Raw genomic sequence first — 23,501 nt, 5'->3', positions numbered from 1 at the left:
AAGACAGTTGGCTTTACCCTAGAGAAAACCTATTTTTAGTCTAGCAACAGTTACAGTTTCTGCTGCCACATATTAACTAAAAGCAGGAGGAAAGCTTGGCATCTCTGCCTCTATTTCGTGTTTGTCCCTAGCTTAAGCCATTCTCTTCTAAGTCACTTTGCAAACACCTTGAGTTCCAAGAAAGAAGGACTGACTGATAACATCTTCATGACAAAGTATTAATACTACCCCCTGAGGAGCAGCACAGCCTTGCAGACAGACTGCCCCAAGAGAACAATTACCTATAAGGATCAGGCTGCATTTGAGAAATCATTTCAAGGGAACAACTTTTCTTGAGCCAGAACTGAGATAACCAGGATTTTTTACATCATGTCCCCTGCAATTAAAACCTAATGCTGATGTCTATACACTAAAGATGGGATGAAGTGCCATCTGCCTTGTGTCCATAATCTCTTTTCTCTGCCATTTTTCTTTCCCAATAAACTTTCTTATCTCTGTCACAATGTCTAGGTCTTACCTGATTCTTCTCTGGCTGGATGCAAGGATGGAGGTTAATTAGTTGCTCCAACACTCTGGTAACAGCTGCTTTGTGTGCAACAAGAATCAGGTGCTTCACGTCCATTTAATCCTCCCCTCAACCCTGCGAAAAATGAGGCAAGGGCATTGGACATCAGACAGAGCTCATTATTGTGTCTCACCATCCATTTCAAATAACAGAAAATTGGTCTGTACCATTCATGCGACCAAACTATCTCAAACACCTCAAGCATGTCACTTATTTGTTACAACAATAGCACTACAAAGTAAGAGGGAGAGGAGGAGGAGGAAGAGGAAGAGGAGGAGGAGGAGGAAGAGGAGGAGGAGGAAGAGGAGGAGGAGAAGAAGAAGAAGAAGAAGAAACTAGTAGACTAGGCACAAAACAGATAAGTAACTTGCCCACAGCCCACAACTACCCAGAACCACAGGGTGAGCTAGATGTATACCAGGCAGTCTTGGCTTCAGAGGACATGCTGCTAATTGCTAGCCTATGTAAATTAGAATTTGTTTTCTATTCTTTAAACACTTTTATGGCAAGAGCAATGCAAAACTTTGCTAATAAAATCAATATGTAAAGCAAAGCCTCCTGGTAGCATCATGTAGTCCCAGGACTCCAGAAGGCTGAGACAAGATCATTAGTTTGAGGTCAGTCTGGTAAGTAGAAAGACTGTCTCAAACAAACAAAAAGAAGTTAACAATTTAAAGTTGTATATAATGCAACCTCTTGCCTTCATTTTCCCTGAATCTATTTCCTAAAAAGAAGCCAGTATTAAGAGGTTATGGACTTACTGGTTGACATGAATGACTAGAAGCTGGAGGAGCCGAACCCTGTCTTACTTTCAGGAGCAGCCAGTCAGGATTCCCTGGTTCTGTGTTATCTGACACATAAAAGAATGTGACTGCCAGTAATAAAGAATGAGAATCACCTGTATCCAAAAGGCTCTGATTTAAGACTGGTTGTAGCTCCTATTGGATGATCTTATCCTAGTTCTCAAAATTATCAGTCGCAGGACTTTAAATGTTGACATAAAACTAGTGAGTCTGAGCCAGGTACCAGTGGCTCATGCCTGTGGCTACTCAAGGCTGAGATATGAGGATTGCCATTCAAAGCACAGAAGTCCAGGAGACTCTTATCTCCAATTAACCCCAGAAAATCAGAAGTGGTGCTGGTGGCTCAACATAGTATTGCTGAAGAGCTCAGGGACAGCACCCAGACCCTGAGTGCAAACCCCATGACTAACCAAAAAGCACAAGCAAACTAGCAAGACTCTGTTAAGGAAGGAGGAAAACAGTATATGCTGAGACATATATGAGTGTCCATTGCCTAAAAACATGGATTTGAGTTGCTCTGAATGACATAGTCTACCATGGAAGAAGGTACATGAATATTCACAGTCACAGAAAAGAAAGTCATAAACTGGGGCTGGGGGTTTGACCTAGTGGTAGAGTGCTTCCCTAGCATGCATGAAGAACTAGGTTTGATTCTTCAGAACCTAGAAAAAGCCAGAAGTGGTGCTATGGTTCAAGTGGTAGAGTGTTAGGAGTCCAGTGTGGGGTCAGACTGACCTTGGACATGCACTACTGATTAGAACTAAGTACACAAGGAGATAAGCTGTTATCATGATGACCTTGGGCTATGTCAATGGCTTCTTGCTTAACTTATCTGAGACTTGATTGCTGTTTTGTTCCAATGTTACCCCTGGCAGTTTCCTGGTTTTAAGAGAGTATATAAGACTGGAACTAGAAATAAACTGGACTACAGTCTTAAGCTTACAGCTTTAGGCTACAGTCTTGGGCTGTTGACTTAAGCTGTAGACCTCCCGACCCCATCTGTTTCTTGTCTTTTTCTTTTCTTGTCCTCACCCCCTAAATCAGGAATCCCAGCTTGTTGCCGGCTGGCTCCAGCAGTAGAGCTCTAGCCTTGAGAAAGCCCAAGGACAGTGCTCAGGCCCTGAGTTCAAGCCCCAGGACTGGCAAAAAAAAGGCAATTTGGTGTATAATTCTCATAAAAGTATAATTATTTAAGAGGAGAAAATAAGTTTTTTTAACTCAAACTCTATAAATGTAAGTTTTCCTAGAATAATGGCTTCCTATACTTTAAGTCCTCAATGATCCTCCAAACCAGTGGTTTCCAACCATGACTGGAGGAAAAAACTTAGGAACCTTTAAAAAATGATGATGCTTAGGACCCATCTCTAAAACTCACTGCATGATGTCTGTATACATGGGCCATGAGGTCAAAACTTTGTTGTCAGATGTTAGTCAACTTGGAATTACTATTCCCTTGCAAAAAATTGCAAAAACTAACAGTTCAAAAGGATATTGATGAACACACACACACACACACACACACACACACACACACACACCACTGGCCTCATACATCACTGGTATTGTCATAGTCTACAGAATACTTTTTGTCTAGAGTTGAGATGGTGACATTGACCAGAATCACAGGGCTACAACAGATACTCAGCCAAGGAAAGAGCTTTGAAGTCAATAGAGAATGTTTTACTTACCTGGTGACTTACTGAGTGTCTACTATATTCTAGGATTTTCAGAACCGAACAGACGGTGTGCTCAGGAGTCAAGAAAGACTTCTTAGGGTAGATAATACTTGAGGTACATTTGAGATTAGGTTTATAAGGTGGACAAGTTGTTTATTTGACATGCAAGTAGATAATAATTATCCATTTAAGGTTTAGCCAAAGTAGGCTAAGCCTATAGAAAAGTCAAGAGGGATAGTAAACATGTCTATAACTATATTGTTTCTAAGAAAGCATTATGAAGAAGTCCTTTAGGGAAAAAGGTAACCCAGAGATTAATCAACTTCCCTACTTTGTATTATATTATGGAGTAACCATGTTTCTCTAAAATCTGATGTTGGGAGGTTTCAACCCTTTGGGAAGTAGCTTGATATGAGAAGGGCCTTTATGAAAGAATTACTACATGAAAGTACTTTGGAATGATTCCAGCAAGCTCTTGTGCACATCTCCAGTCCCCCTCTAAGGGAGAACACAGCAAGAATTCAGTTAGCTGCTAGTCAGGAGAGCACTTTCCCCATGCTGGTACCTAGGTCCTGGGCTGAAAGATCGGGCTTAGATCATAAGTCTCTAAAACTTTGAGAAGTTAATGTCTTGTTATTTCAGCCATTCATTCTATGGTGTTTTGCTATAGCAGCCCAGACAGACAGAGATACTTGGGATATGGAAAGTTATCCTTTAAAAGACAGACAGCATTGGCAAACCATTCCAGGATTCCTGAAACTTGAGATTTTTCAGTGCTAAAATCAGAACTTGTTCCTCCCGCTCATCATATTGCTCTGTTTCCAAAGGGAGTTTCTTTCTTTCATTGGACAAGGGCAAGTTTTTTTTTCCCCCTGAAGTAGATTCTAGAAAATATCTTTGATTCTATCTCCCCTAGGAGTTTGCCTCTAAGGTAGAGGCATTTGCACATCAAGATTAATCTTTCCTTGGCATAAGACATATTGCCTTTAGAAAATTAAAGTGGAAGGCTAGTTTGTGAGCAAATTCTTCACTGCTTTCATGACTAGTCAGATGGAGGAAATGGTCCACAGAGGGGTACCTGAGATTGTATTTATTTTCTATTAATAAATCTGGGCTTCTCTCAAGGTACCAAGGTAAGCTTGATTAAAGTTCTCTTGCAAATGATCCCCAAGTGGTGGCTTCCTTGCCTGTAATTCAAAGTCAAGTGCAGCTTCTTGTCAAATGGTTGCCAGGAGAGAGGCTAGGAGGCAACTCCCCATCCCCTCTGCCATGGCAACGGTGCTGTTATTTCCTCATCTGTCTCCTTTCTGCAAAGGTTTAGGTTTCTGAGGGCAGTATGCTATCTGTGGTTGTTTAGTTAATGTTGCAGAGAGGAAAGAATCTTTCTAACTTTCTTTCTATACAGATATTGCCAGTCTACTGTTGACTTTTTCTTTTGTGACCTTAAGCTGCAGTTTTCATCATTTTTTCTTACTTTCTCAAGGCTTTTCCTGAAAGCATCAATACTATATACTATGAACCCTTAAAAGTACAATAACCCTAGCGGGACTCCGGGGCCTGTAATCCTAGCTACTCAGGAGCTGGAATCTGGGGACTGTCGTTCAAAGCCAGCCCAGGCACATAAGACTCTCAGCTCCAATTAACCACCAGAAAATTGGAAGTGGCACTGTGACCCAGTGGTAAAGTGCCTCAAGCTGAAGTGCTCAGTGACAGTGCCCAGGCCCAGAGTTCAAGCCCCATAAGCCCAAAACCAAACCAAAAAAAAAAAAAAGTATAATAACTCATTTCAATGGTAGCTGAAGTGAGCTACTACAAGAGTGTTATAGTATTTTTCTAACCTAATAACAGGAAGTATGCTGAACCTAGTGTTGAAGGAAATGAGAGTACTGCTGCAGTTTCTCCATCTGTATAATGGAGAGATACTTATAATTTAATACAATAATGACAAGAATGACTGAGGGTATGAAAAAGCTTTTAGAACAGTGCCTGGCACATTGTGGGTATTTAATACATTTTAGGTCTTACTATCACTGTAAGTAAGATTATTATTTGATTCAATTTGGTTTTCCAACACTAGTCAAATTTACAAAAAAATACATAAAAATAAACTGTTAAGCTGTTCTGATTGCAAGTGGCTCATGTAAAGGTATTGTACTGGCTCTAAGCTGTGTTGTCTTCAAGGATAACTGACCCTAACAGTTTAAATAAAATTACCCAATTTATCTGTCCTCACATTACTTGGATCTATTTTTCCTTGTGGAATTCACCCAACAACAGTCCTTCATGGAACTCTTGTCTGATCTCCTTTCATCTGGATATTTCAAGAAAAAGAGGTTCTCTTTCCACAAATGTCCTATAAAAATTTCAGGATGGGGTCTCATCAACCTAACTGACATAATGTGTCCATCTGAGGACACGGGTGGTTCTGACAAAAATTACTCCAAAGACTCTCACAGAGATGTGATAGGTGACAAAAGGCCTCAAATGTTTCTGGTGATGCTGATACAAACAAACCTGCACTGTCAGGCATATAAGACATAGCACAGATATATTATGTATAGTATGATGAGGCCACTTGTATGTATTTACAACATTATATTTTCATCATTATTTTAGAATATACTCATATCTACCGAGAAAAGTTTAATGTACAAGAAGATACTGTAGCCGGGCATGGTGGCTCACGCCTGTAATCCTTGCTACTCAGGAGGTTGAGATATGAGGATCAAGTTTCTAAGCCAGCCCAGGCACCAAAAAAAAAAAAACAAAAAAACTCTGAGACTTTTATCTCCAATTAACCTTCGGCTGAAGAGCTCAGGGACAACGCCCAGGCCAAGTTCAAGTTCCATGACCCACAAACCCACAAAAAAAAAAAGGGGGCCGGGAATTTGGCCTAGTGGTTAAAGTGCTTGCCTAGCATGCATGAAGACCCGGGTTCGATTCCTCGGTACCACATACATAGAAAAAAGCCAGAAGTGGTGCTGAGGCTCAAGTGGTAGAGCTCTAGCCTTGAGAAAGTCCAAGGACAGTGTTCAGGCCCTGAGCTCAAGCCCAGGACTGGCAAAAAAAAAAGATACTCTATACTCTTACACCAGCAGCAGCTTCATATACCTGTTTACTGAGTTACTGAGTCTTCTGATTGACCTATACTGTTGATTATGTTTGCACAAAGACAAAATTGCCTAACAATACATTTCTCAGAACATATCACTATCATTTTAAGAGAGACAGAGAGAGAGAAAGATTGAGAATAAGAGGGTCTTATTTTAAGGAACTGGCTGGCTCACATGATTGTAGGGTCTGGCAAGTCCAAACTCTTCTGGGTAAATTTCTTCTTGCAAAAAAATGTCAGTCATTTTTATAACACTTTCAATGGAATGAATGAGGCTTTCCCACACAGTAGATGATAACCACTTTACTCAAAATCTGCTGATTTGACGTTTAATCCCATTTTTAAAAATGTCTTCATGGGAACATTCAGATGATTGTTGGAGGAAATATCTGAGTGTGGTGCCTGAGCCAACAAAATGAACAGACAACTAGATAAACATGGTCCCTATCTTTCTTAAAACTTCACTGGTAGCAACGCCTGAATGTAGACAGATTTAACTCCAAAAGACTGAAACCAGCTCTTCTTTAAAAAGATAATGAGGGAAACCAACAGATATCTGGATGCCAAAAGCTAGGAACTAGGGAAAAGGTAACAGAAAGAGACCATGCTATCTTTGAAGATAAGGTAGAACTCATTCACACCTTTTCCAGGGTCATTTCTACTCACTCTCCCAACCAGGATAAGGTTCTTCAGATTTACCACTGGGGAATGGGAATGGGTTAAGCCCAATGTTGGGTCATGGTGAGAAATACCCTTGGCAGGATAAAATGTCATTCCAGATTTTAGAGGCCCAGGAAGCCATAGAAAATGCATGACATCTGGGGAGGCACAGTGTTTGCTGCAAAGCCCTGAGTCAAGAGATGTGAAAGGAAACAAAGCTGTAGCTTAATGTGGTAGAGCACTAGACTAGATTCAAACCCCATGACTGACATCCCTTCCTCCTCCAGCTGAGAGGGAGGGAATGAGAGAGAGACAGAGAGAGAGAGGCAGAGAGAGAGAGAGAGAGAGAGAGAGAGAGAGAGAGAGAGAGAGAGAGAGAGAGAGAGAGAGAGAGAAGTACAGAAGTACAGTAGGGCCTGTTTTTCCTGAATAGTTGGGCATACCAGTGAGACCATAAAAAGTAATATGTTGAAAGGAAATAGGATTGTCTTGTGTTTTAAAGAGCTCATACTGGCCAAGGGTCTTGGGGATGGATTACAGGGGCCAAGGCTGAAGCGAGAGACCATTACTGGAAAACAAGCAAAAATCCCTAGATAAAGGCAATGAGTTTCTGAAAGTAAAACTTAAAAAAAAATCACACATGAAAATCAAAACAACTCTAAGATTCCACCTCACTCCAGTTAGAATGGCCAGGATCAAGAAAACTAATAACAACAGATGCTTGAGGGGATGTGGCCAGGAGGGATCACTGCTACACTGTTGGTGGGAGTGCAAACTCGTTCAACCACTATAGAAAGCAATATGGCAGTTCCTCAAAAGACTAAACATAGAGCTCCCCTATGACCGAGCAGTTCCACTGCTTGGCATTTACCCAATTGTCCAGAAACAAAGACAGACTAAATCCACTAGCACAATGATGTTCATAGCAGCACTATTTACCATAGCAAAGATATGGAACTAACCCAGATGTCCCTCAGTTGATGAGTGGATCGACAAGATGTGGTATTTATACACAATGGAATTCTATGCTGACATCAGAAAGAATGACATCACCCCATTTGTAAGGAAATGGAAAGACTTAGAAAAAATCATATTAGTGAAGTAAGCCAGACTCAAAGGAACATAGGCCCAATAGTCTCCCTCATTTGTCATAATCAGTAGAAACCTTGGGCTCTCCTAGCAGAGATTTACAATAGAACAAAATCTAGAGACATTAGGACAAATAGTATGACACTAAATGTAAGGAACTCCAGGATAAGGAAACAAAAACCATATAATGAGCGACTATTATCATTATGTACTATGTTATCTCTCATCTCTTTTGCCATCCCTTGGTTATCTCATATTGTTACAATATTTCACCTTGTTATCTGATATATTTTATATGTGCTTAATTGGTTATTTGAAATTGGATAGGGAAGGGGGGAAATCAAGATAAGCAGGGGGAGGGTGGGAGGGAAATGGGGGACCATGTCATGAGAAAGGGTATCAATGTTTGTGAAGTTATGCACCTTCTATCTGGTGAATAGAATGTAACTCTTCTATTAATCACAATAAAAATAAATAAATAATTTAAAAAAAAGAAATGCAAATCAAAACAATTCTAAAATTCCACCTTACTCCAGTTAGAATGGCCAGGATCAAGAAATCTAATAACAACAGATGATGGAGGGTATGTAGACAGGAGGGATTACTACATTGCTGATGAGAGTGTAAACTCATTCAACCACTATGGAAAGCAGTATGGTGATTCCTCAAAAGAATAAACATAGAGCTCCCTATGACCCAGCAATTCCACTACTTGGCATTTACACAATCATCCAGAAACAAGGGCATACTAAATCCACCAGCACAACAATGTTCATTGCAGTACTATTTACCACAGCAAAGATATGGAACCAACCCAGATGCCCTTCAGTTGATGAGTAGATCAACAAGATGTGGTATTTTTACATAATGGAATTCTACACTGCTGTCAGAAAGAATGACATCACCCCATTTGTAAGAAAATGGAAAGACTTAGGAAAAAATCATATTAAGTGAAGTAAGCCAGACCTAAAGGAACATAGGCTCAATGGTTTCCCTCATTTGTCATAATCAATAGAAACCTTGGGCTCTCCTAGCAGAGATTTACAATAGAGCAAAACCTAGATACATAAGGCCATATAGGATGAAGCTAAATAAAAGGACCTCTAGGATATAGAAACAAAAGCCATATAATGAATGATTGTTATCCTTAATATTCCATGTAATCTCTCATCTCTTTTGCTGTCCCTTGGTTATCTCACATTGTTACAGTATCCACCTCGTTATCTGATATATTGGATATATTTGTATTTGGTTATTTGAAATTGGATAGGGAAGAGGGGAAAACAAGATGAGGGGTGGGGATCTGGGGAGGGAAATGGTGACCAACACATGAAAAAGGGTATCAATGTTTGTGAAGTAATTCAACTTCTATATGGTGAATATAATATAACCCTTCTATTAATTACAATTAAAATATATGAAAAAAGAATAATCAAAGAATGTCACGTGAAATAAGGATTAGATTTAAAAGGCCAGATAATTTGTTGATTGCATGAGGCAGGACTGAGAAAGAAACAAATGAAAGAGTTTGGCTTGAAAATAAGTGTATGGCTTGGGTATGATTTTCCTAAGGAGAGGAAACACAGATGAGAGCTTCCAGAAATGGTCCATTTGGACTACACAGGCTTGGTCAAAGAGAAACATGATCATATTGACTACCACAGAGGGCATGCCTCAACCTCATATTCCTGAATGTATTTTAAATAAAAAAGAGAGGGGGGAAAAGCAGAGAGAGAGTGAGAGAAGGGTGATATTGTCCAAAAAGAAATGTGCTTTTTACCTTACTTATATAATTGTAACCCTCTTTACATCACTTTTAGAATAACAATAATTTTTATTAGGAATATGTTACTTAAGTACACATTCCTGTTTTTCTTGATACAGAGTCTGACCATGTTACCCCCATGCCAATATCCTCTTGTGTCATCCACATAAGTGCTGCGATTATAGGCAAGCACCACTACATTCTGCAAATAAATTTTTCTTTTGGTACTGGATATTGAACTGAGAGACAAGCATGCTAGATAAGAACCTGCCATATCAGCCATACCCTCAAGTCAGAAATTTTTATATAATCAAGGAAAGGGGATGCAAAGGTCTCTTCAACTGATTCATACTAAACTTCTTGCTAGCCTTTATATGGGATAATCCTATGAAATATATTATGTATGTATCATAGTATAATTCATAGCTAACATTTAATATGACTCAAGTTAATACTTGAATAACTCAGTTTTTCTATTATCACTTGATTTTACAGAGACAGTATTTGCTGAGGGCCATCCCACTAATAAGCAGTAGAGGCAGAAGTCTAATCTCGGTATCTGAACTGATTCATATCTATTAGATTGAGACCAAGGCAAAGCAGCTGCTCTGGCTTGGTTTAAACAGGGTTTTTTTTTTCCATTTTTAACAAAATCTACTGAACAATTTAAGGATCTCTTGCCTTCTTATAATAAAGCCCAGTACAAAAAGCCCATCATTATTTAAATGGGAAGATAAAATCTTATTTTCATTTTCTTTGCTAATGTGGTGAGAACTGAAATGGTTTTTTGTTGTTTTTGTTTTTGTTGTTTGCCAGTCCTGGGGCCTGAACTCAGTGCCTGAGTACTGTCCTTGGGCTTTCTCAAAGCAAGAGTTCTACCACTTGAGCCACAACACCATTTCCAGCTTTTTCTATGTATGTGATTCTGAGGAATCAAACCCTGGTCTTCATGCATGTTAGGCAAGCACTCTACCACTAGGCCAAACTCCTGGCCCTTTGTTTTTGTTTTTTTATTTATTTATTACAGCCATGGGGCTTAAACTCTGGGTCTGGGCACTGTCCTTGAGCTCTTCAGTTCAAGTCTAACACTCTGCCAACTTTGAGTAACAGCACCACTCCTGGTGGTTAATTGGAGATAAGAGTGTCCTGGACTTTTTTGCCCAGGCTGGCTTTGAACAATGATCCTTAGATCTTAGCCTCCTGAGTAGCTAGAATTTCAGGCATGAGCCTCAGACACCCAACTGAAATGGTATTTTTTACCTGCTCTTAAGGATCCTATGATTAACTCTTTCATTTAGCACAAATGTTGGTCTATGAGCACAACAAAAGCACTGCTCTTTCCATCTGCTATTGCTGTATTGATGTAGGTTGGATGTAGTCTATACAACTTTGTATATCTTCCATTTGCCCTTCCATTCTGCTTAGTAAAGACAGTCTTTATTTTCCCACTGCATGAAAACGTGCACAGTGTCCAACATATTTTTGACTCCAAAAGTTCCTACCGTTGCTTTAAATTGCAAGCTTAATGACAGTTAAGAAACTAAAAATGTTCAGTGGGATACAATAGTCTCTTTGGAAAGTTAGGATTTCTCCAAGAAAATAGGAAATTATCCTTCCCGGACTGGCAGTTCTCCTCCTGGAACTCAATCTCTTTCTCTGCAAGGCCAAAGCATCGAGAGGAAAGAGATGTTAGGGCTTGGAGAAGTTGTCACTTTGCCGACCCTGATGGTAAGAGTTCTGTGGGCCAGGCCAAGATCTTCTCTTTGTCTTCTGGAGCATTTCAAGGGTGCTTTTGTGGCTCCAGCTCCCCACTGGAGCTCTCATTTCAGCTCTCCAGAGGTGATTTGCATTTGATTGGTTTATTAGTAGTTGAGAGTTATAGTGTGGAATATTCATCTTCATTTACACACACATACATACATATATATATTATTTATCTGAGGTAATTTTGTTATTTAAAATGGAGAATTGTTGTAGCTTCTTAACTGTTATATATTATCCATAATATATTATATATTATCCATTTATTCTACATTATTTATTATATATTACCCTAAAATTGTCATATTTTGTAGCTTTGTTTGTCTGAGATGTATTCCTAGTATCCTGAAGAATTTATAATTAAAAATTAAAAATTATCATTACTTTCTTTTGGTTAGTATTTTATTCTTGTAATTTCTCTTTACTTCTTCACTTTCAAATTTTCTGTATTTTCTCCCTTCCTCCTTCTCTCCTTTCCTTTCCTCCTTTCTTCTTTCCTTCCTTCCTTTTCAATGGCTTGCTATGTTGGTCAGGTTGGCAACAAGTTCCTGGGTTTAAGCAAGCTCTTGCCTCAGTTTCCCAAATACCCGAGACTACAGTCATCATTAAAATCTAAATGTGGGGCTGGGGGTTTGGCCTAGTGGTAGAGTGCTTGCCTAGCATGCACGAAGACCCAGGTTTGATTCCTCAGTACCACATACATAGAAAAAAGCCAGAAGTGGTGCTGAGGCTTAAGCAGTAGAGCTCTAGCCTTTTCCAAGGACAATGCTCATGCCCTGAGCTCAAGCCCAGGACTGGCAAAAAAAAAAAATCTAAATGTGTTTCTTATGAACAACACATAGCCGGATTTTGTTATTTCTGCTGTTTTACTTTTTGTTTTCCATTAAACCTATTTTTCTGTGTTTTTTTTCCTCTCCTTTATTGCTTTAAGTTGATATTTTTGTTTGACTTTCTTTTTAGCCTCACTGGCTGGAAAGTTATAAACCGTATTTTTCTTTTGGTGCTTATACAATTGTGTAAGATAAATTATGGCAAACGAAATAATACCCTCACATCCCTTCCTAAAAAATATCCATACTACAATCCCCAGAACATACACACACACAGAGACATACACACACACTTCACCTAGTAAAAAGTACTTTTAAAATGGGATTAAACCAGACACCCATGGCTCACACCTGTAATCCTAGCTACTCAGGAGGCTGAGATCTGAGGATCAAGGTTCAAAGCCAGCGGGGCATGAAAGATCATGAAACTCTTATCTCCAATGAACCACTAGAAAACTAGAAGTCAGGGACAATGCCCAGACCCACAGTTCAAGCCCCACCAACAACAAAATAATAATAAAAAATAAATAAAAATAAAATGTGGTTAAGGATCTTGAGATAAGCAAATATTCTGGAGTTTTCTAAGTGGGCTCAAATGTGAGTAGAGGGAAAGAGTGGGGGGGACCCCATATTTCCTCAGTTTACTTGTTCAGCTAATATTCTATTGTTTGAGCCACATCTCTAGCCCAAAGAAAAATGATTTTTTTAAGCCATGTGTTAAGATTATACTCTCAGGAATCATTTCTATAGTTTGTTACAAGAGAAAGCCACTGATCATATAGAGTACTGGGAACTACAAGGAGGCAGCAAAATGACCTCAGGAGATTGTGAAGCTGGCACTTGGTGTTGCCCTGGGGCATCTGCCACCTGCCACTGATTGTTCTTCTCCTTCAGAGGAGCAAGAGGGAGAGGATGCAGTCAGAGTGGTTTCCTTCATAATTAATAAAAAGAAAAAAGAAAGGAAGTGGGGAGGGAGGAAAGGAGGGAGGGAGGGAGGGAGGAAGAAAGGAAGGAAGGAAGGGAGGGAGGGAGGGAGGGAGGGAGGGAGGGAGGGAGGAAGGAAGGAAGGAAGGAAGGAAGGAAGGAAGGAAGGAAGGAAGGAAAGAAGGAAGGAAGGAAGGAACTGAAACAACTATGTCTTGAAGGAAGCAGAGACTATCCCCATAGCTTTGAAGATGGCGGATAGGACCACAGTCCAGAGTATTATCTCTAAAAACTAGAAAGACAAGGAAACTCATACCTTTTTAGAGTTTCCAGAAAGAACATGGCTCTGTTCACATATTTTAGACATAAGATCTCTGAACCTATGAGAAAATAATTATTTTAAGACACAAAGTTTTTGGCAGTTTGTTATAACAGCAATTGGAAGCAAATACAGGTTTTGGCAGCTGAAAGTAAAGTGCCGCTATGACAAATGCACAAAAATATCAAAGTGGTTTTGGAGTTAGGCAGAGAGTGGAAGAACACTAAAGCCAGTGGTGGCTCACACCTGTAATCCTAGCTACTAAGGAGGCTGAGATCTGAGGATCAGGGTTCAAAGCCAGCCCAGGCATTAAAGTCCATGAGACTCAAGAAAACCAGAAGTGGCACTGTGGCTCAAGGGGTAGGTGGTAGCCTTGAGCTGAAGACCTTAGAGACAACACCCAGGCACAGAGTTCAAGTCCCAAGATCGCCAAAAAAATTAAAAAAGGAACTCTGAGTGCCTAATACAAAAAAATCTTACATAGCCTTGAATAGTGAAAACTCAAAAGGGAGTAAAGAGTGTAGTAGAAATTGTGTTAGAAAATGCTTAAGTCATAACAAACATCAAAGTTACTAGTAATAGATTTCTTTTGCTGATTTTTCCTTTTCTGGGGGTGGAGGAGGGAGGGACAGGTTCATGGGGGTTGAACTCAGGGCCTAGACACTATCCCTTAGCTTTTTTGTTCGCTAGTGCTCTACTACTTTGAGCCACATTACCACTTCCAGTTTCCTGGTGGTTAACTGGAGATACGAATCTCACGGACTTTCCTGCCTGAACGGGCTTTGAACCATAATCCCACTCAGCCTCATAAGTAGCCAGGATTATAAGCGTGAGCCACCAGTGCCCTGCTTGCTGATCTTTCTTGATAGAGGGAGGTTTTGTTTGCTGGATATGCTGGCCGACCAACTCCAAAAAATTCTCAGCTCTTTTTCCCAGACGAACTGTCTGCCAACATCTCTTTTAGCATTTCACTGAGATTCATTTTGAAGTTTTTTTATTCTATCCTTTGCACTCTGAGTCTCTGATGCAAGCTCAACCTCCTTGTCTATATAGAAACCTCTTATCTAGCTCAGCAATTCTCTCTTCAGCTCTGCCTTGTTGGCTATTTAAATCATCTATGCCAAATTTAAGTTATTTTGGGCTCATGTCTAGAATTTTGACATTCCTTTTTTCCAAGTTTGTCAATCATATTTTAACTTATTTCATTCCTTTAAAAATTGCATACATAATAAACATTCATTCTTTGTTTAATGAGTCTAATGTCTATGTCTTTGGAGATTTAGATCTACTATTCATATTTCTGTGGAATCTTACTTGCAGTGGTTTTTATTCCTAATGGGTATAGAATTTTTTGTTGTGAGCATATATTTTATTGGTCATACTCTGGAGATACTGAGGAGATTGAGCAGGTATATTTTCTCTGCAAACTAGGGAAAGAATCCATGAGCATTGCTGATCTGAGTCCACTTTACTTTAAATATTCAGTGCTTGGAAATGGAAAAAAGAAAGCCATTTAACAAGAGGGCTTTTATTGTACTGTTTGCAGTAATTTCTTTTTTCCCTTTGTGTCATCAAGGTTTCTGATTTATGTACCCTTTGTTTTGTATATAAGATTATCTAATTTGGGGAAAAGAAAGGAATCACAGAAATGGTACAATAAATGATTTACTAATTCAACATTAATACTCAGTAGACTAGATGTTGTATTGGAAATAAACTTTACAACTTGCTGGGGGAGAGAAAAGTGGGTGGGGGAGGGAAGTGGGAGAAAACGAGGGAGGAGCAACACTGTTCAAAAAGAAATATATTCATTACTCATATAACTATAACTCCTCTGTACATCACTTTCACAATAAAATTTAAATTAAAAGAAAAAAAATTCAGTTGTTGGCCTTGGATAATAAATTTAAACTCTCAGAGAAACTATTATTCCTTTTCTTCTGTTTTTGTTTCTTTTTCTCAGAGTGGACTACTGGATTTTTTTCTAAGAATATAAAATATTATTTATTTTTATCAATTTAATGAAGGCATCTTTATTTTCATTTTATTTTAATTTTTTATGCCAGTACTGGGGCTTGAACTCAAAGCTTAGGTGTTGTACCTTAGCTTTTTTGCTTAAGGGTGGCACTCTACCACCTCAGCCACAGCTGGCTATTTGGAGTATCTCACAGATTTTCTTACCCAGACTGGCTTCAAACCTTGATCTTCAGATCTCAGCTTCCTGAGTAGTAGGATTACAGGTGTGAGCCACCAGCATCCCGCTCCGTAATGAGGTAGGTTCAGCTATGTAGAAGTCCATGTTCAGTTCTCCCATTCCCCTATGAGAAATTTATCTACACATCTCCAGAATTGTGAAGTTACACTATATGTATTCAGAATCAGGCTTTACTAACATACAGTTGTATGAGCACAGACAAGTTACTTAACTTTTGTGCTCCAATGTCCTCTATGAAATGCTACCTGAGCAGGATAAATCGATAAGGTTGAGTGCTTGGAACAGGGCCTGGCTATAAATTGCTCTAAAAAGTGCTGACACCAACCCTCATTGTGTTTCAGACACACTTAAGGTTTACAGATAGTGTTTCAGCTCATTGAATTTTTGAAATTATGGACATTTTAAAGTTTACTTATTTTTTTCAAGCTTAGCATCATTTATTTACGATTATATCTATCAAAATTTATCCATAATATAGTTGCTTTTTGACTATTCAGTCCTATATTATAAAGGCAGAGCTAAAGGTAACATCTCAAAGCAGGTTCAAAGTTTTGCTACAGATCCTAATTTCCTGGAATACTTTATGTTTCCTGTTAGAAAAACATATAAACACAGAATAATAAAGAACAGCTTCATTTCAGGTTCTCCTTTCAACCCGTGAAACCCACTTCATGTCCTAGTCAAAGTCTTCCCAACTAACCAGGCAACCATCCATTTTAATGGCTCTTGCCTTCTTTCCCCACAGATAAGCTATTTACAATGATCAGTTATAGGATGTATACCACATCTCATTCAGCCCTATATCTTCAGAACATGGTAGTTCCTGATGAGTGCTTGTTAAATACAATTGTGCAGGTATGAATGACAGAATGAATAAACAAAACAAAGCTAATAAAGGAAAAACACAGAATGAAAAGTGGACATTCTCTATGATTTAAAAGTAAATACAAATTTGCTCCTCCAGTTTTCAACATGCTATATCTTCACAAACAAGCCAATTGTTAATTATTTAAAGATAAAAGCAAAAATAGTGAAACTGGTCAATCTGAGGAATACAACTAAGTGTAAAATGAGGTGAGTCAGCGATCTGTCACTTTTCTCTAAAAGTCTTCTTTTTTGGTTCCTTTTAGCCATACAGTATGTAATCTTAACTTTATATATCTTATGAAATAAACACACTTAACTGCAAAGTTTGACATTTTTTCTGCTGCAAAGTCAGCACAGCTTGCTGTACTTTTGATCTCAGAAGTTAAGTTCAGTTCTGTGTTGTTGTGGTTTCATTTTAAATTTTGTACTAAATCCTGATTACTAAAGAGCACTGACTCTAAGCCAGATATGCAAACAGAATATTGAACTTTAATAGGGAAGTTCAATGGAATGAGACTGGGCTGGCCAGGCCAGCCTGATACCTGAATGTAGTCATAAAAGGCACTGAGCAAATCAATTCACACCATGGTTTTCATGGAGATCTTCTGATATAAAAATCTATTTCTTTGTCTTTTACGTGTCTCTTCTGATCCTCTGGAGATGAAAATTGACATCCATAGTCATATTCTTCCAAAAGAATGGCCAGATCTAGAAAAGGTAATGGTAATAATTTGTTGAATTATTTCTGGAGCTTCCCCAGGGTTTCTCAATGCCTCTATTTATAGATCTTTCTCTTTGGGGAAAGAGGTGTTATGTTTCTTTGTTATAGGTACTATTTTAAAATATGTGACAGCTTTATTTCCTAATTTTGTGAAAAATGGCTTTTATATTTATTTAGAAAGAACATTTAATTAAAGAAATGAGTGACTTTTTGAAATCACTCCAACCCTCAAATGAAAAATTCTTTAAAATTTCTGGACAATTTAAGTCAAGCAGATTTACTTTCTTTTAAATCACATATTCATCTGCTGGAAGGATACCTGCCAACTACAGAATTTAAACTTACAAGTTCAACTTAAAGACTATTAAAAGAGGAATGTTACAGGTTTTGAGACTTTTTAAATATATTTCCTTTCCAAAATGCTTAAAATAAGTTTTAGAAGCACCAGGCTTAGATAGTCTTGTGAAAGAAAAAAAAAAACATTTTTTAGTCTATTTTAGGACACTATCTAAAACCTTTCCTTTCTAATCTTTCAGCTATAAATCCTTGTTGTGAAGTACTAGGAAATAGGTACATGAAAAATTCCAAGAACAGATGACATGAAATCTTTGCACAATGAGTGTCTGTAAAAGGTGGAGGCTGGGGGCGTGGCTCACTGGTAAAGTGCTTGCCTAGTATGCTTGAAGCTCACCAATTGAGTGCTTGTCTAGCAACTTCAAGCCCTAAGCTCTTTCCCAGCATGAAAGAAAGAGAGAAAAAGATAGAAGGAGAAAGTGGGGGAGAAAAAGAGACTAATCCAAGCCCTCAGGCAAAAGCAGGTGTACAAGTTAGAACCTAGCCTAAGCTATGTAGTCCTTTCTTTTCTTTCCTCCTTTCTTTCCTTCCTTCCTTCCTTCCTTCCTTCCTTCCTTCCTTCCTTCCTTCCTTCCTTCCTTCCTAACTTCCCTCCTCTCTCTTTCTCCCCCCTGTCTCCATCCCCACACACACAGAGTGAATCAATACTTAAAAAGGAAAGCTGGGCCACTGTAGGTGGCTCACACCCCATAATCCTATCTACTTGTCTATAATCCTATCTACTCAGAAGGCTGACATATGAGGATCTCCTTAGAAGCCAGCCAGTCCAGGCAAAAAATGTCCAAAATATCCATGAGACTTATTTCCAACAAGCTACTCGGAAAAAGCTGTAAGTGATGCTGTGGCTCAAGTGGTAAAACACTAGTCTTGAGCCAGAGACGCTTAGGGACAGTGTCCAGGCTCAGAATTCAAGCCCCAGAACTGGCAAAAGAAAAAAAAAAAAAGGAAAGGTGGGAGAATAGAGAAAACATACTAGATGCTCTGAAAGTTTATTCTGATTTAGTATTAAGTTTTACTCAGTCTTTAACATATTTAGCATGCTGCTAATACTTTCCTTTTCTTGATTATTGCATGTATTAGTTTAATTGGGGAGGGGAGTATTCACTGTGACATTTCCACCTATGTATACAAGGCATCGCCATATTAGTACTTTCATATCACTTAAAATATTTCATATTTTTATCCCAAATTGGAAAAAAACTTGGGCTCTAATTAAAGTGTGCCTCACTGTTCAGGTAAATGGGAGCTAAATGTTTACTTGGGAACACACTGTTCTGAACAGAGCTGACCTCCCAATGACTTATTAACGTGTGAACACAAATACACCAATGTTAATGATTTCATGAAATGAAAGCACCAGCTACTTCACAGGAATTCTTGGGTATCTGCTGTACTCACCATTTTCTACCCCTCCTTTATGAGCAGTTGTCTGGTGAATAGCATGATGAATGAACTGATTGACGATACAAGAAATAAAAGGATTAGATTATATTCCCTAATCTGAGATTTTTTAAAGTTTAATGTGATATTTTATAATAACAAAGAGTGTTAATTCTAACAGTCCAACTTTTCTCTGTGATTTACTCTACAAAATACACTACCCACCAGTGCACTGCCCCTGGCCGCAAATCTATCACAAGTCTATGCCATCCACCTCCTTATCCAGACAAGGATCTTTTTCACTCAGTGGTAGTTGAGTTATAATGAAGGGATTTGTGCTCTATGCAGGCACTCTGCCACTTGAGTAACACCTTCAGTGTGGTTTGTTGGTTGAAATGGGTTTTGCTAACTTTTTTCCCAGCCTTTCAGGCCTCCATCCATAATTCCCTTGATGTCTGCCTCCTAAATAGCTGGGCATAAGCCACTGTGTCTAGCACAGACAAAAAATTTGAGTCTTAGAATATGCAATGTTCTCAATATCTATATTCCCTGAGAACTTCATATGCTGAAAATCCTCATTCCCCTAGGACTTTCAGAAGCTATTAGATCATGAGAAATTGGACAGTGCCCTTCCAAACAGTCTCATGGGAACTTGTTAACACTTTCCACAAAATGAATTATCAACAGGCAGTCACCATCTATGAAGCAGGGAATGGGCTCTTGCCAGATCCTAAATCTTCCAGTGCCTTGATGTTGAACTTCCCATCTTCCAGAATTGTGAGAAGTAAATGTCTGTTATCTAGACTAAGAAAGACAGTAAGACAGTCATAGTTAAGATATTTTCATTACCAGAAGAAAGAATTTTCAGTTCCTTTCACTGGCAGGCATAAGGCAAACTATAGAAAACAATAATAACCTGAATTTTATCCATTCTTGTTGCTGTTTTTGTTGTTGTTGTTTGTTTTTCTAAGGCAAACTCACGATATAGCCCAGTCCAGGCTTTCCTTAAACTCATGATCCTCCTACTTCAGCATCCTAAATACTAAGATTACAAGTATTCATGTCCATATCCAGCCTCTCATTACACTCTTAGTGTGGCATTTTTATTTAAGCCAACTTCTATTGTTTCTGGAAAACAGACTCTCCTTGGGAAGAATGATTACTTCCCTACTAAACCTATAGCTCAACAAGACCTTCGCTATAAGCACCGAAATATGTTTCTAAATCAGTTACAAGAGTAAGGACCCTGAGCCTTCCCCATCTGGAAGAGCTTTCAAATCCTAAAGTGGTACCTGGCAGCTTAAAACCACTAATAAAGCCAAAGGTAAATAGAATGGGGCAACCAGGATGCTGGTGGCTTGAACCTGTCATCCTAGCTACTCAGAAGGCTGAGATCTGAGGATCGTGGTTCAAAGTCAACCCAGGCAGGAAAATCCATGAGACACTTATCTCCACCAAAAAGCTGGAAGAACAGCTGTGGCTCAAGTGGTAGAGCCTTGAGGTCAAAAAGCTCAAAGTTCAGGGTCAGTGCCTACGCCCTGAGTTCTAACCCCAGAACTCACTCACTCACTCTCACCCTCATTCTCTCTTTCATTCATCCTCTCTCTCTCTCTCTCTCTCTCTCTCTCTCTCTCTCTCTCTCTCTCTCTCTCTCTCTCTCTCTCTCTCTCTCTCTCTCTCTCTCACACACACACACACACACACACACTACAAGCATGGGAGAAATATGTGCCCTGGAAACTTTCCAAGCACTTGGCCTGCTGGCTTTCAGGGGAATGGAAGTTTAAAGCCAGTCTAGACAAAAAGTAAGACCCTACCTCAATCTGTAAAACAGGCATGGGGCACTTGTCTAATCTCACCTACATGGGAGGTATAGATAGGAGAATCTTGATCCAAAATCACCTGAGGCAAAAAGCAAGCACAAGACACTATCTGGGAAAAAAAAACAACAACAACAACAAAAGAGCTAGGGGCATGGCTCAAGAGTGTGAGGCATTCAAGTCCTAGTACTGCAAAAACAAAAATCGTACGACTTTCAAATATAATATTTATTTTTATTAACCATACCTTACAGATGAGGTACTTGATATTCAGAAATGACCCATGTGCCGGGAGTTTGGCCTAGTGGTAGAGTTCTTGCCTAGCATGCACGAAGACCCGGGTTCAATTCCTTGCTACCACATATATAGAGAAAAAGCCAGAAGTGGTGCTGAGGCTCAAGTGGTAGAGCTCTAGCCTTGAGAAAGTCCAAGGACAGTGCTCAGGCCCTGAGATCAAACCCAGGACTGGCAAAAAAAAAAAAAAAAAAGAAATGACCCCATGTAAATGGGTCAACAGTGGTCTCCCCAGAGTACTCTTTTCATAGATGCACTTTAAGAAAACCTTGGCCCACGAGGGTTGTCCACACTACCCTCCACTAGCCAGTGTCCTCCTTGACACCAGCCTACTCTACAACTTCTTGCTGACATAGCTTCACTATGAGGTCCTTAGGACTCTCCAGCCCATTGGTCAAATAATTACATCTGTTCCATGACAGTGTACCTCTGAGGGCTGGCAAGCCAATAATGAAACAACCAGTTCCAAACAACAGGGATGAAAGCCAGAAATAGAGAAATAGTAATGGTTCTGGACTCTTTCTCCCTCCACCCTCATTTCTAGTCTACAGAGCCAGAGTTAAATGAGTTAAAATTAAAGTGACATTAGCTACAGAAAAGTTATTTTAGTCTTTAAATTATTTCTTAGTAGAGAAAATATTATTTTAAAAACCTCATTCTCTAGACTTTTCTCCCATTCTTTTTCAAACTTTCCAACAAAAGAATGAAAAGATTTAAGCCAGTACAATTTTATTTGAGAAGATGAGGTCACTTTGGAAGAAATAATGTCTCCTTTCAAATGTGCCTTTCCTTCTTAAATATTAATAGACATGCCACCACAACTTTGACCTTCTTGTGCAATTAAAAAAGAAAAAAAAAGAAAAGCAGAATCAACACACCCAGGCTGATGATTAACTAAACTCACAAAGGACCAAGGTTTCAAAAATCTTTCATTTTTACTCACTAATGATGGTATAAGTTGGATTTACAGATCCTTTACACACACACACACACACACACACACACACACACACACACACACACTAAAACGGTAGAAAAACAGGAAATTTTAGAGATCTTAAATGGTTTCTGGTGAATCAGGATCCATACTCTGCTGTCTCAAACAGGAAGATCCTGGCTCAGGAAGCAACAAGATTACAACAAGATTATCCATAACAAATCCATAAAGTTTTAGCTTTTTTTCTTCCACAAGGTTTTATTGACTACCTCTTCATGTACCCAGTAGGAAGGATTGTAAAGTATCACTTAGATTTAAATAGGGTAAAAAATGCTGGCCTTTGATTTAAATGCATATATGTACATCTTCTTTTATTACAATGTTTTAATGGCATTTGCTTAAGGTAAGATTTTCAAAGATGAAAGCTCAGACACAACCTAACTTTTAAATCACTGTTCTGAGGTAATAGATGTCTGGTTTTGCCATTCAGGAGGAGCGTTGCTCACCTCAGGAAGGTATAAGTTCCCAAGACATTAAAAATGCCATTCAGAAATTTGGCATGATGGCATATGCCTATAGCCCCAGCTACTCAGAAGATTGAAGCAAGAGAATCAGTTGAGCCCAGAATTTCAAGGACAGGCTGGGCAATATATGAGGCTTCATTTCAAAAACGAATGTCATTTAATTCATCCACTTTGACTCATATATACCTATATGGAAATATGTCTCTTGTATGTAAAGCTGAGATCCCTTGAAATTTCAAAGTTTAATGTACGATGTCATAAATGCCTCTGGGACACAAGCTCCTGTCAAACACTTCCAGACTGTGCATGTCTCCTTAATATGCTCTGACTAACTCACTCGTAGGGTTACACCTTTGAGACCCAAGATTTGGCTCAGCCCAGAATGAATACTCATGGGGGACTATATGGAGCCTAGATTTGGAACACATAAAGCTGCTCTGAGTAGGTAATATCTTTACAAGGTACTTATGGAGCAACTTAACACTTTCTAGGAATGGTATGTCAGAACACAGAGTGGAAAAAAACAAATTTTGATTCTAAGCTCTTGCTAGTGTCTGATGCCAATGTATTCCACCTACAGGTAGAATACAGCTGCTACCACTACCGTCACTACCACTGCCATCACTGTCTCCCACCACGTTACCAGCCCACACTACCATCATTGCTGTTACCATCATCACTGCTAAGGCCACAGCCACAACCACCACTATCACTACTGCCACCATAATGACTGCCAACTACCACTGCCACCTCGTTGTTGCCATTACCACCACCTTCACCCTTATCACAACCATCACCACTACCACCACCATCACCATAATTTGCATTGATAAAGCCCTTTCTATAAGCCATCCCTCTTGTTAATATCTATAGGTACATGACCTC

General features: G+C 39.1%; 2 protein-coding genes and 1 non-coding gene across 4 annotated transcripts in view; 2 read left to right on the top strand and 1 right to left on the bottom strand.

Annotated features, from left to right (window-relative positions):
* Tmem163 (transmembrane protein 163) overlaps positions 1-631 on the bottom strand; it is a 238,872-nt gene extending 238,241 nt beyond the window's left edge. The window contains exon 1 of the mRNA XM_090342911.1: positions 518-631. The gene's annotated coding sequence lies outside the window, so the exon portion shown is untranslated. The remainder of the gene's footprint in view (positions 1-517) is intronic.
* Positions 632-12,980: 12,349 nt separating this feature from the next.
* LOC150056457 (small nucleolar RNA U3) lies at positions 12,981-13,189 on the top strand. The gene has a single exon (XR_016537363.1). It is a non-coding gene; the product is annotated as a small nucleolar RNA U3 (small nucleolar RNA).
* A 3,964-nt stretch (positions 13,190-17,153) lies between these two features.
* Positions 17,154-23,501, top strand: part of Acmsd (aminocarboxymuconate semialdehyde decarboxylase) — a 47,113-nt gene continuing 40,765 nt past the window's right edge. For both annotated transcript variants that reach the window (XM_090342907.1, XM_090342906.1), the window contains exon 1: positions 17,154-17,303. In XM_090342907.1, the coding sequence (XP_090199033.1) occupies positions 17,247-17,303 (57 nt within the window). In that variant the 5' untranslated portion in view covers positions 17,154-17,246. The remainder of the gene's footprint in view (positions 17,304-23,501) is intronic.

The sequence above is a fragment of the Megascapheus bottae genome, chromosome 12 (assembly GCF_031878675.1).
Source record: "Megascapheus bottae isolate mThoBot1 chromosome 12, mThoBot2.hap1, whole genome shotgun sequence".
Taxonomy (NCBI): Eukaryota; Metazoa; Chordata; class Mammalia; order Rodentia; family Geomyidae; genus Megascapheus; species Megascapheus bottae.
The sequence above is the reverse complement of the archived record's forward strand: the minus strand, read 5'-3'. Positions and strand labels throughout refer to the sequence as shown.